Raw genomic sequence first — 15266 nt, 5'->3', positions numbered from 1 at the left:
TGAGGAAGAGGCTGATGTTTCTAAAGAGTCGAATTTCTGAGACAGTCAATGTTTGACAAGTGAAATTTTTTGAGTGCAATTACTTAATGATGTTTCTGACTGTGTTAAAATAATATCATATATCATTGGAAGCAATTATCAATTGCCCAAAATTGTGCTTGTCTAATTAGAACTAGAAAGTCAACATGGTATCTAAGCTTTGGTTAAGAAAGGCCATTTAGATCAAGTACCACTACATCTGACATATGTTACAGAAGGAAGCAGTGAGGCTACAATACATTTCTACAAACGAGCAGGTTGTTGACATTCTCACAAAGCCTTTGTCCCAGATGAAGTATGTATAATTCAAGAACAAGCTTGGAGTGGTTGAGAATGCCTCCTCTGTTGAGAGGGAGTGTTGATGTTGTAGCATCAAGGCAGACATTCTCCCTAGGTCAAGGGTATTGAGCAAGTGCCATGGAATGTGGCTAGGGAGAATAGCCCAGATAGCATTAGGGCCCAGAGTGCTCAGAGGGTTACTTGGCTAGTGGACAGAGTGAGTGCCTCAAAGCATCAAGCAAGTATTTTTACCATTCAAAGTGCTATGTGACGATATGGGGGAATGGTAAATGGGATTAGGGTTCACCATTGGTCAAGGAAAATTGACCTGGTTCCAAGTGATGACATGGTTACCTAGTGACCCAGGACTAGTTTTGTTTTTACCCCGGTCAAGGGGTACCTGACCATATGGCCAAAGAGTATTTGGCAACTGGGCGACTATATCCTTTATATGATGCTGATGCAGCATGCCTTCCACGTGGTTCTGGAATGGAACATGAAGTGGACGAATACATTAACATAGAAAGCTCATTCAATCTTTTCTTGGGATGGAGAAAATTTTCACCTAGGTGGACATCTTGCGAAATTCAAGGTGAATACTTCCCTAGCTAAGAGGGAGTACTGATTTTTGGGTAGTTGTGGGAAGTATTCCCCGGCTACACAAGTTAAAAGAAAGAAAACAAAAACTAAATTAAAAGAAAGAAAATTTAATTTAATTTGCAAAGAGATGTGCCTCTTGGGTACCCCTAAAATCACTATAAAAAGACACTTGAACTTCTCATTTTCATACTCACTCATTACTAACATTTTTCTCTCTCTCACACGTGGGAAGTAATCTGAGGAAGAGGTCAATGTTTCTAAGGAGTCGAATTTCTGAGACAGTCAATGTTTGACCAATTGAATTTTATGTGTAATTACTTAATGATGTTATGTAGTGAGTTAAAGTAATATCGTGTATAATTATCAATAATTATCAGTTGCGAAAAATTGTGCATATCTAATTACCACTAGAAAATCAACAATGGTTAGTATGTAGATGATCCAATCCTTAGACATAGTTCTGGGAAGCTCATTGCACAGTGGGTATAGTTGACCCACAAATTTGATATGAACGGCACAAGCCTTTTACATTACATTCTGAGTCAAGAAGTTTCACAAGGTAAAAGGCAAGCTTTCATTGAACATGGGAAGTGCATAGTAGAGATTCCAAGGAAGTTTTAAAGACTAGAATGCAAACTCTTGGCCACTCCTATTGTGCTAAATTTGAAATTACATATGGATTTTAATTCAAATTTGATCAATCCTAGCTACCTACTAAACAAAATTCACCAACTTTCCACAGTTCAAATAGCCAATAAATGCAATTAAAATAATGATTTCAGCTCTAATAAATTGCAGAAAATTGTATGAAAAACAACTAGTGTGCTTCTCCAATGCACTTCAGATTGATTCTACACCATAGGGCATTCACCAAACAACATTATTAAACCAACAAAACACAATTGAGGTGAGAATTATCCCCATTATCAAGGCAATTAAATAAAAAGATAATTTTAATTAAACTAGGGCTTAGCAAATGTAAAATAAAATTAAAAAATATCCACTAGATGAAGATAGACTAAAACCTTCCCCACCTAGAGCAATGGAGTCTAGAATACAAATCACAGCATAGGACAATCTAAAAGGGGAAAACCAAATTCCAACACGCTTAAGGAAAACTAACTTGTTACCCACCAAAAGTGGGGACCCCTAAGAGAGCTTTGATCCTATTCATCATCTTCCAGCCAGCAGCCTGCAACCCTTGACAACCACTTTGTAGCCGATGTGATGTGTCGCTTTATCTCCGCTCCTCGCATGAGTTATATGTTTCCTCGCCAATTTGTCAAGAACATATGTTAGAAGATGGGTATTCCGACCCAAAAGGTATGTTTTTCATTGTGCAATCGGGTGCTTATGTTTATTTTTCCATTTGTGCATTTTAGGCATAGATTATTGGGTGACTTGGAAGGTGGAAGGGCTTTGACCATGGTTGTGTTCCCTCACCTTAAATGGGGGGTTAATCTTCAATCCTAGTCCCGTGGGATCTCCCCTATTCGCCTATGGCTTTAGGAAGGCCACTACTTGGGAAACTTTGATTTTCGTAGCATGGTCTCGCCTCCCATTCCATAATTTTCACTCCCATTTGCACATTATTAGCCTATTTCACCTCTTTCATTCTCTGGGTCCACATGATCACTAGGTCCGCAAGGCAGAGGCACACCCCTGTTGGAAATTTGGAAAGGCAATAAATATTTTCTAGATCTTGATAATTACTTGTGATTTTTCTTAATATTACGATTGCTTATATCTTCTTTCTTTAGTTCATCAAGCAATTACCAAAATCAGCAGCACATAAAACAATGGACACAAGATGTAGGCACATGCCAGGGCAAAACCTGCCTCGAGGGGAAAACCCAGTCAAAGTAGTTCTTCCTTTCAATAGTATTCTTTGAGACTCTTCACCCTAGACCAAGACCAGACCTTCCCTCCACACCAAGTCAACCTCTAGAAGATTGACCTCTTCCCAGCAACATCAACTATGCAGTAGCTAACAGCTTTTGGCAACAGTCCAACTTGGAAGACTTTGATCTCCCAATCTAAAGCGCGGAACAAAGAGAGACCACCACCAAAATTTCGATTTTCCTTGACTCCTTAGACTCACCCATGAATTCAATGTGCTTCCTTTTATAAGCTTCTTCTGGGGTCAAATAGGGCCTTAGGCTGACTTGGTCTTCCCTTACGCCGACATGGTGTGGAGGTACATAATTCATATTTGACTCAATACTTAACCTTTTTGCATGATTCAAAAGCCCAAGAAGGGTCTCTTTAAATGTACAATAATTCTATAGACTCATAATAAATCCTAGAATTCCTTAATGGGGACTTTGACCTAAAACATGGTAACCCAAGCATGAAACCCATGCTTTAATAAGTCACAATAAGAATAATAAAAATTATTTTCTTTATTCTTTTGACAAGTACATTACATGATGACTCAAGTACATTATTGAGGACCCAACATACTTACTTTTTCCAACACTCCCTCTTCACTAGGGAGGTATTCATAATGTACATATACAATGGAAGATCTCAAACTATATGAACCATGAAGAACTTTAGGCACCTCAATACCATGGACTAGATTCCTGACCAGGGCAATCTATCCAGGTGGAACTAAGATGGACTCAAGCTTTCAACCCATCTAGGTACCATCATGCTTACTTACTAACCACCACCCTAAAAATCCAGGTGTGTATCCTAAACAAAGATCAATAATCAACACCACCTTCCCACTTCTGGGACTCAGACATCAATACAAAGTATCATCCACATGTCTCCCCAGGCAATGCTTCACTCACAACGCCTCAACACCCCTTGATCCAGCAGATCAAGAATGACCAATCTATCCTAATCAAACTGATTGGTAACCAGCATGCTATCAAACCCTTAGAGAGATTCACCTATACAAACACAACCCCAATCAATAATATACTTTCACATGTACATAATCAAATACAAACCTCCGAGGTCTTATAGACAACAGATGTTGCTTCTCAACTTTTCCATAGTAGGACTATCAACTGAATCTTTCACAAAATATTCCTCAATCATATGATTTCCTTCCTACTTATCATGCAACAACGTATCCTCCGAAATTAATACCAAGCTATGCCCTCCCTCTAACCCACGAAGCACCTCTTTATCCAGACTCCCTCTTAATGTTAAGGAGATCTCTTCTATTCATGCTTCCTCTAGGAGATCAGCTTCTTTTCGACATCGGAGAATCTTTCGTGGCTTCCAACCATTTCATCAGAGTTATCATCATCCCCATCATGCTTATCCAATTAATGAGCATCTTCACCAAGTTGAAGATTGTGTACTTGAACAACTTCAATAGCAAGTACAACCAATTCTACAGAAGCATGATGTTAGCTATATCAAAATCACGAAAGCATTTGATCTTTATTCATATCAGATACCCAAACTCAATTACAAACAAGAAACATATACTCTTCATCATCTTGCTAGAGACATTGTTATACACCCTAGACTACTTCATAACAACATTCATTCCATCTAGGGTTTCACTATGTCTTCCAAAGGCATGACATACCTTACTACAACATATAGCAAACCCTAGAAATAACTCACACAAATATAGATATTCAAAATACCTAACAAACTTTCAAAACATATATGTTAGACTCCTCACTAGGGATTCATACAAATCTTAGATTTCATACAAAAGAATCAATCAAAGTCAATCACAGCTTAGTCATTAACCTGACTAGCTTCCACTAGGGTTAGTTCCAAACCCCTAGATTTTCAATCAACCATCAATCAGTCACTATCATGACCAACTATCACTAGGGTTAGTTTGAAAACCCTAGATTTCCGAGCAATCCTCAAACTCAACCAAAAATTCCAACTTCAACAGTCTCTTCACAAATCTCAAAATATCATATAGTCAACACTCATCAGAGATTTCTACTTCGGCTAAGGTTCAACTCCAAAACCCTAGAATTCCAATTTTTCAAATTCAACAATCTTATACAAACCTCAAATCATCATATTCCAACTATTTTACTTTGACTAAGGTTTAATTTCAAGACCTTAGAATTCCATTTCCACAATCTCAACAATCATTACATGCATAGATCTCGGATTGTTACATTTCACACTAGACAATGTTACTATTGTAAAACCCTAGAATTTCATTTTCAACAATCATCTAATAGATTTCAGATTGTTATATCACACATACTAGACAATTTTAACTTCACTAGGGTTTAGCTATAACACCCTAGATTTTCAGATATCATCATCCTAGAATCTCAGACAAGGACTTCCCTTAAATCCTAAAACTCATGACCATCAATGACTAGGTCAACACATTTCTAGGAATTCATAACCATACATAAGCATATCATATGTCCAATAACATTAATAAATCTCACCTAGACCAAGCTAGGTAAAAGAACATAATGTATGTTCATGCTTAGATTTTATCATGATGCAAATATATTTCATATCATGTGTTAGTATATAACCCAACTTCACAACAATATCGAGTTAGACACACAATCATTTTGATTACACTAGGGTTTGATCAGTCATCACCCTAGGTTAGGCACACTAGTCTATGCCAACAAATTTACCAAGGATGCCATCCACACGGGGAAGAATCCCTCGGATTTTCCTGCAAGGTTATAGATTATGTGAAGAAAACCAGACAACAAAATTTTCAAACTACCATTCATAGATATCAAAATTAGAAATAAAGCCAAAAAAAAATTATCGTTTATGACCTTATTTGTAAAAAGATCATTCTTTTTTCTTCAAAGTATTTTTTAATGACAGACATGCTGATTGAAGCAGCCAATACATTGACTGAAACAGCTGACACAGCATTTCAAAATTCTAAAACACCACCAAAACATTTTAGTTGTGTTCCGAAGGCATTTCATACCAGGAAAATTTGAAATATGTTTGCAGCTCCTAACGGTAGAGTTTCCAATAATATAGTTATTAAACCTTTATCTTCTAGCAAAGTTGCCTTTTCGAAACACCCTGTTTGTAATATTATTTATAGGACACTGACAACACTCCACTAGTTGCAAATAGAATGTTTATGACACCCATCCAAATCATCATTTTCATCATATAAGGACATTCATACAAACTCATTATTTCTCTGCACTCTGTTCATGCTTTGTATGTCTTAAAATGAAAGAAAATAAACAACTTTGAGAAAATAAACAATATAATAAATCTCTAAACAGAGATGATGTGCAAAAAAACAGGACCCAAAAGCAATAGCACTCTGACACTGAAATCTCTTAAAGATAGCACAAGATTAACAGATGTTGAAAGCAAGCACTTCAAGTAACAACAAATGCGCAATGACAAAATGGAAATTTACTTGCCTGTGACTTTTGCATCCCCAAGGAAGTCGAATTTCTGTATCACAACCAAATAATCAAAAGTTAGGCCAATGACATATATCTAAATATCCCTTCTCCAGCACAAGCTGAAAGAAGAAAAGTATGCAAGATTTTAACTAAATGACAAGCCTAGAATATATTATTTGCAAAGATGTAGCAGAAAGTTGGAACTTTAAACCATATCAAAAGGTTAAGAAGAGAATATGAATACTCTTACAATCTCAATACTCATAGAAACCAGATTGTGCAAACCAAATGCATTTCATGCATGTGTTCTACAATCAACATATATACCTTGCCTAAATAAAATCAACTGATGCAACATTAATGGATTCTTAGGAGAATATCCCTACTATAGCTGAAGAGTATGGCATAATATGCTATACAGAGATGAATGGTTCAAATAAAAAAGTGAGGTTTGTGACAATCCAATCATATAAAAGCTATAAAAGGTCCTAACATAAACTAAATATAAGTTGCATACATAGGACAAAACCTATGATAATTGAAAGTGAAATTTTACTAGTGTCCTCAAGTCACCACAAAACAACCAAGAGCACTGAAAGTCAAATCATTATATATGGTACATCCAACCAGAATGTCCTCGACGCATATATCTCATTAATAAAACACCTAGGAAATATTGTTGAAACGAAATTGATATTGAGAACAAAATGAACAAAATGAGGAATTCAATTTAATTCAAACATAACACCAGGAGATAGATTTAGAACCTTATGCTTTCTTCACTTGAATGGAAGAACACGTACTTGGGAATACCACCTTACATCAGTAAGGAATACACACAAAAACTATAAAGAAAAGCTTAATTTTCTTAAAATTTAGTGTTTCTATTACTGTTAGGGATAAAGAAATTATTCTAGAGAATACATGTTTGCAGAGAGAGGTGTTATATATTTGGACCGTCACCCATACATATACATGCATAAACATAAAAGAATTTTTTTCCTCCTACATTGCTGCTTGCCAGCCAACAGCCCTACCATGATCCACAGATAGCCAGCCACAGATGTGTCTCAACCATTTTCTGGTCAGTGCATCCATCAATTTAGCCTACTCATCCAATGAAGATGGGTCATCTTTTGTGAGGTACTTAAACCATTTTTGCATTCAAGCGCATTCATTAAATGTTTAAGGCATTCTAGTATGGGTCACAGGTTGAAATTGTATTATAGACCATTATTGGTTGTGTACTTGTTCCCTCGCTTCACCTTGCTGGCTATCATGTGTCCCTAGTCCAGTGTGACCTTCCTTAGGGTCTTTCATTCACAGTCTAGAAGGGGCACTAATAGGACACTCTGATGATGGTAGTGCTCCATGTCATTCATACTTCACACTTATCATCATACCCCTATGTCTGTTATCCCATCTTTTGATTGGTTGTTATCATTCACTCGTGCTATTGGTCTTGTCCTCTACGTAGAAGGGGTTGAAAATACCACAGGCTGATGCCACTATAAGAAAAGAAAAAACATGAGCAAAAATGTCAAAAGACCAGAAAAAAGGAAATGGATGCAAAGCAAACAAAAGCCAATTATAGCTTGAGCTCTACACCCTTTATATAAACACTTGTCCTTGAGAGGTATCCACAATGTTGCATTAATCGTTATCGGGATATTATCGACGAAGGGAAAAGATCAGAAAAAATCGTAAAGTACAAAAATATTCATATTTTTTCATTTTTTTTAATATCTAAAGCATCTACAACATAAAATAAATACATTGACACATAAATATGATAAAAGAACTAATATATAAGATGTGTAATATCATTTCTAGTGTTACATCACACATAACACATTTTTTCCACGTCCGAAACACGTGTCTCTATTGGAGGACACGAAAGAAAACGTTTTCGACACGTTTTAAGGCACGTTTGATGTCAGACACGTGAGGTACGGGACACGAGACCGCGAGGGACGTGTCCTGTGACTTAGGCTAAAACAGTGTTATTTAAAAGAGAAAAAGCAAAAGGTTCAAAGAGCTTTGACATGTTTTACAAATGAGTGAGTGGATTGTGTGGCACCCATTTTATCAGATGGGTGGACAAATGTTAGAAACTTACATTTGATAAATGTTCTTGGTGTTTCTGCTAGTGGTGCAATTTTTATTGCATGTCATGACTCCTCCTCCATCAGTGCAACTTCCAAAAACATTGCAGATCTCGTATAGAAATAAATCAACGATGTTGGCCCTAATAATGTGGTTCAAGTGATCATTGATAATGCAACGAATTGTAAGGCGGCAAGGAAAAATATTGAGCGTACTCATCCACACATCTTTTGGTTTGGGTGCTTGGTGCACACATTGAACCTTTTGATGCATGATATTGTGAAGCATAAAGAATGTGGATGGATTAATGAGCTTTACAAGAGAGGGAAGCAACTCCAATTTATCACAACGCATACAAGGGTAAACTACTTTTATGGCACTTACTCCAAGTTAGAATTGCTTAAACTCGCAAAACCAAAATTTGCAAGTTATTACCTCACCTTTAGGCGACTAGTGAAGATAAGACAATCTTTAACTAATATGGCGACCTTTGAATCATGGGATGACATTAACACTAATAGAGATGATGCTAATGTAGCCAAGGGCACTATTCTTAACAATTACTTTTGGTCAAAGATTAAATATGTTTTGCAATTCACCAAACCAATTTATTACATGATCATGTTTGCAAATTCAAATCGGCCAATAATTGGGGAGGTGTATGAGCAAATGGATAGCATGTTGGGGCAGACTAAAGACATTGTCAAGCCTAGAGATATCACCTTGTACAATTATATTCGTGCAAAGGTGGAAAAATGATAGGCTATGCTAAACATTCCATTGCATACCTTAGCATATGTTTTGACACCTAAATACAATCATCCATCATGGATTTCAACACCATCACCTTGGGAGGGGGCAAGAGTAAACCACACCTATATCCAAAGGTTCTATCTGGTTATATGAAAGCATTGGACAAATTAGACTCTGATGAGGAGTCTATCACGCTACGAAAACATTTGAGCAAATATACGCTTAGCACTAGTCCATTTGGGAGCATGCATGCAATTAAAGATCGAGAGAATTTCTCCTCTTGAGTGATGGAACGTGCATGAAAGTGTGTTAATTTTAGGCAACAATGGTATGTTCTATGCTTTAGAGAAATTTTACTTCAATTTCTTTATTAGCCCAATATCAATATCTAGTTTAGCAATCACATCAACATGATAGTAAAATGCAGACAGAACATAAACATAAACAGTAGAAGACAAGCGAAGATGAGGACACAAGATGTGGCACCAGCCAGGGACAAACCCCAATGTGTGAAAACCCTTGATAAACTCTTCTTATAGTCTTCAATAGTTCAGCAGAGAGAGAGATAGTACAATTTACAAATATGATAATTTATAACCGCAACAAAAGAGCCCTAACCAGAAAAGTCAACGTTGGTCAACAGGGCAGATTTGACCCTCAACAATTCGATCAACTTCAGTCAACTTCGACCTCCAAACAGTAAGATGAATCAACCCTCAAAATAGTCTGAAATCACCCCAATCAAAATCTGGTCAAATAGTCAACATGTGGTCAATCCTAGTTGTCGTCAACGTTGGTCAAAGTCAATGGATTGCCTTGATTTCTGTGCCCATAAATGTGGTCTGCCCAAACAGAAATGCCTCACTCAAAAATGTAGTCAAATAGGTCAACAATGTTAGTCAACACTTGGTCAAACTATCCATGAAATTTGGTCAATGCGGTCGACACCCAAAAACAGAAAATTTCCCTTCTTTCCTTCGCACGTGTCGAGAGAGACGCTGCCCAGAAACGCGTACCCAATCAATGAGGAGAGAGAGAGAGATGTGTGAAGTGTGAGTGTGTTCAAATGAGGCTAAGTCACCTTCTATTTATATGCAACGTTGAGGATGAATAGAAGTGACTGTTGGGTTTCTGAGCCTACATGAGTTTGCTGGCCGACCTTGACAATTTGTCCATAATCAAAATAAATTCATAACTTCATTTGTACATGTTGGAATTGGATGATCTCAAGATCAATCCTACACCTCTCGGAGAGAGGAATCCAAGAAAAATATCAGTTGTCATAAATAAGATGACCCATGTGGAATTTGGCCCTAGTTTCCAATTTTAACAAGGTGTTGCTCCATTTCTACAAACTTTGGCATTGCGGGTGTTCTCACAGGCAGTAAACACTTCTTCTATAGAGAGGCCTTGGAGCTCTTATTCTTTCATCCACAGTGTTAAAAGGAACAGGGTGAATTTAGACCAAGCAAAGATCTTGGTTTATGTTCACTATAACTTCCAATTGCTGCCCCATTACTAGGATGATCCAAAGAGTAATAAAGACCTTAAGGTTTGGGACAAAAATCGAGAGGAGCCCAATTTGAAGGATGGAGTTTTGCAATTAGAGCAATTGGACGATGCCCTTATCCAGGATGATGATGATCGAGTTGAGATGCCACCCCCATTCTATCCCTTGGTTCCCAGCTTCTATGCTTCAACACCAACAGCAAGGGCTTCATCTTCATCAATTCCACTGCCACCATCTTCTTCATTTCCATCACGTGGAGACTCACGTATTGTTCGTGGTGGAAGGAGGACAGATTAGTAGATATATTCATAGTTTACGACTTTTGTCATACATTAGACTTATAATCTTCTTGTGAACCTGAACTTTCTTGTCTTACTCTTCCTAGTTCAGTGTGTAATTGAGTCTTGGTGGTGGCCAAGTGGCATATTTTGTAAATATTATTATTTGAATTTTGTACATGACCCATGTTAACAGTTGCTCACTTGCTAGAAAAGTTACTTGAATATTTGATGATTTTATCTTCTAAATGTTTTATGATTTATGATATGCTTAAAAATTTAATGTCGATTTGTAATTGCTAGAATCTATATGGTTGATGCTCAAATAATTAATTGTTGTTGCACGTTGGAATCATGGATGCCATATCTATCTTGATTTATGTAAAAATATGCATGTTTTCATGTCTTTTACAACTAATTTGGTATTTTGGATGGTTTTTTTGAATATATATACAAAAAAACATAAATATATATATATATAGTAAACGCTTCTGAGATGCTTTGCTTCCTAGATTTTTGGGAAATGACACTTCCGCGTCCCCCTTCCAAAAAACGCCCCCGCTTCGTACAACATTGCATCTAGCTTATCAAGCCCTCCTCGGTCAATCTTCATCTCCTTATTTCCCCTTCCTCGAACCTGACACACTTAGAGTATCACATTCCTCACTGGGATGTTTATGTTAATCCTATGTTGTTGTAGGATGTGTCATCTCATCTCCTTATAAAAGTTATAAAAGCAAGGCTAAGGAGAAGGAAAAGACACACCATATAGCAACACAAGATTGAGAGAGGCATCTCAATGGCGAGCATGATATTCTAAGTGTGATGGTGGTGAGAAATCAAAGCAAGTATATTAGTGTTTGATTCCTCTTTCTTGATAATTACTTGTGAGTTCTGTTGGCTTCTTTTACTTTTTCGTCATCTTATCTTTCATCGAGCAATTACCAAATTATCTGTGTATGATGATCACAAAAGCACAAGACACAAGATGTAGGCACTATGCCAGGGCACAACCCCTCCTGAGGGGAAAAACCAGTCAAAAATTATCTTCCTTCAATAGTTTTCTTTGAGACCCTTCAACCTAGACATAGACCAAACCTACCCTCCGCACCAAGTCAACCCTTCCAGATCTCCAACCCCTTTGCAACAGCATTTCCTCTCCCGCAACTTCGACTATGCAACAACTTACGGCATCAGGCAATAACAACACATGAAAGACTTACATCTCCCAAACTAGGGCACAAAAGAGAGAGAGAGTATCACCAAACATTCAATTTTTCTTTTCTTTTTGATCTTGAACCAACTAGCACTTCTTTTGACTTCCTTGACCCACTTCGCACTTTTTCCAGCTTCACTAGAGATATCAAACTTGCTTGAGATGAGATGCTCCAAATGAATTCGAACTCCTTCTATTTATAGGCTCCAGGTAGGTCGAATTGGTGTCCCTTAGGCCGACTTGATCTCCTTTGGGCCGACTTGATGTGAAGGTTACATAAATCATATTTACTCAATAATAAACCTTTTTACATGATTCCAAAGCCCAAGGAAGATCTCTTTAATTGTACAATGACTTTATTGACTCAATATTATCCTAGGAGTCCACAATGGGGACTTTGACTAATATAATGATGACCCAAGCATGAAACCCGTGCTTTAATAAGTCATCATAACAATAATAAAAATTCTTTTGACAAATACATTTTATGAAGACTGAACCTAGTTACACTCTTCAACAGATGGGTTTGAGGAAGGGGGCAGCAAGGAGTTCCAGATCAACCAAGGAGGGCTTAATTAGCTAGATCAAATTCAATGTTGTACATGTATTTCCTCAGTTGGGCCATATCTTAGAACGAGAGCCCAAGTAGGTTCTAAAGAATTTAATGATGAACTGATTTGATTGCGCAGAATTTGTTGCTTATTTATTTTGTGATTGAGATTCGTATATTTTTCTTCCATTGAATTTATTGTGTTAATGAACCTAGTTGTGCAATCAATCAGTATATCTATAATCTATTAAGAATTAAGTGTTGTTGAATGGTGTTGTCATTGATGCCAATGTTGGTCCTTGAACGCTCTTAATATTTGTCTAGTTTGCATTGATTGGAAACTCCAAATTACAAGAAGCCCTGGGAAGGCCTAGATTCCCTACACTTGTTGAGGAAAATGGATGCATATGACAATGATATTGATCATGACACCATCGTCATTCGTTTTTCCTTGTCATGTTGATCCCAACGATATATGGCACACTTTGAAACTCCTCACCATTGACGAGATATGCTTGATTAAATATTGAAGCTCCACCTTGTGGTTAAAAACCCCAAAGAAGTTTTAGCAAGTAGCATATTGATTTGTTTTTAAGAAAACTAAATTAATCTATGAGGGGCTTATACCAGTCAAATTTGTTTGCAAAAGGAATAATTCTCAAAGGAAAAAGTATTATTCAAAATCAAGTCGACTTATATAAGCGAATTAATTGTGGCTCCCGAAAATTTCAAAATTTGAATTTCATTTTCAAATTTTGGAGGGAAGACTTCCCTCCTTCTTGGTCAAGTTGGGTCCATTATGAAGACCTCTTTTATCTCTATATATAGTGGCTTGTCTTCACCACAAGGACATCAAATCAACACACATTCACTCATGAAAACTTTGCGACCTTCAGTAGTCATGAGAATCTTGAGCAACAAGCTGAAAGTAAAGAAGTATCTAGGTTTAAATTTCTTGTTTTCTAGTTATGGATTTTTGTTGGGCTATTGATCACATTTTGACCACCTGTTATCCAAACCCCTATGGCATACAATGAATATGGTTACACACATAGTGTGTTCAAAGCCTAAAGAATTTGTTTATTCCTTGAAGCACTAAGGATTAGTTTGGATCGATGGTCTATAAATTTATAATTGAATCTTAAGTTCGGAATGTTTGTTCTCTTGGCTCGAACAAAAAGCGATCAAGTACACAAGGCGGCGATTCGATAAGTGTATCTACTTCTTGTTGATTTATGGTAGCATCGGATGTGCTCTAAGTCTCAAAATTTGTAGGAAGGCTTAGACACATGCATTCCACAATACCCAAAAATCATTTTGGAAAATTCCACCAAGAGACAGTTTTATTAAAACAATTAATTATTTTTAATGGGTCCCTAAATCTAAACTTAGGAAATAAAAAAAAAAAAAAGGCATTAATCTAACTATGGGTGAAACTTCTAGAAGAAGACGAAGATCGAGTCCAAATGATTTTGCACCTTTGATTAGAATCTAATTTGGGCCGTTGGTTCTCAACTGGAGGATTATAAGAAAGACTTTGATGGGCATTTGGAACACACACCAGGCAAATACTCATTTACTCTAGTAAGATCGATTTTCTCACTGGTCAAATTTCAACAAGAGGAAATCGATTCAAAGGGAGAGCTGCAGCTGAGGAGGAGAGAGAGAGTAGCAGCATCAATCGGGAGTGCGGGAACAGAAGACAAAGAGGAGAGAAGGGACAGCGCAAAGGATGCGACGCAGAGGGACAGCGCAAACGCTATGACGTAGAGGGATAGCACAGTCCCCACACAGAGGGGCAGCAGGTCCTCTCCTGGATCGGAATCTCGCCGACAAGTGTGAGAGAATTCTCAGTAAATTTCTCACGGAGATTTCTCTTCTACTTTGATGGTTGTATCTTGTACATGAGATTTTTGCTGAAGATTAATAAAGAAACCCTCATCTGTTGCATTGGTTTTCCCGCATTGGGTTTTCCAAGGCAATTGTCCAATAGCCACTGTGTCATTGTGATTATACTTTTGCTAGTATTTACTTTCGGCATTATTTTAATTGTGAAGGCTATAGTAGAATTTATTTCAATATTTGTCGTAGAAACATTGTGAATAACTTATTTCTGAATTAATAAGTAGAAGAAATAATATCATTCGCTACAATTAGATTTCTATTTAAAAATTTGCACACCTCTACCATATCAAATGGTGCAATGACCAAATCAACCTGACAATGCAGGTCGATAATTCATGTGATAAGGGTGCAGCTAAGTTGATCTTTGTTTTGGCAAGTAAGAAAGACTAACGCCATTGTTACAAAGCATTATTCGAGACCTCAACATTTCAATGATGTATTCTTGAAGGGTCGATCGTTGTTGTGGAAGGAACTAGTAACAATATCCTTGACTGAACATAAGTTGTATGGCTATGATCCAATGAGTATCTGAAATGCTGTGAGTTTATTTGTAATTACTGGTGTTGCCAAACATAGTTGTTGTTGAAGAATGTAACTAGTGTCATTCTTTATCAATGTATTTGAGTCATGATGTATTATATTTATCAAAAGAAGGAAAATAAAACTTTATTATCAAATG

At 36.9% G+C, this 15266-nt stretch overlaps 1 protein-coding gene across 2 annotated transcripts in view; it reads right to left on the bottom strand.

The window, feature by feature from the left end:
- The window catches only part of LOC149139776 (uncharacterized), a 219281-nt gene that overhangs the window by 75051 nt on the left and 128964 nt on the right, over positions 1-15266 (bottom strand). For both annotated transcript variants that reach the window (XM_089446915.1, XM_089446916.1), the window contains one exon: positions 6285-6318. In XM_089446915.1, the coding sequence (XP_089303041.1) occupies positions 6285-6318 (34 nt within the window). The remainder of the gene's footprint in view (positions 1-6284; positions 6319-15266) is intronic.

The sequence above is a fragment of the Pinus tabuliformis genome, chromosome X, assembly GCF_031772625.1.
Source record: "Pinus tabuliformis cultivar Carrire ecotype Pingquan chromosome X, CPIR1, whole genome shotgun sequence".
Taxonomy (NCBI): Eukaryota; Viridiplantae; Streptophyta; class Pinopsida; order Pinales; family Pinaceae; genus Pinus; species Pinus tabuliformis.
This window is presented reverse-complemented; position numbering and strand designations above follow the sequence as displayed.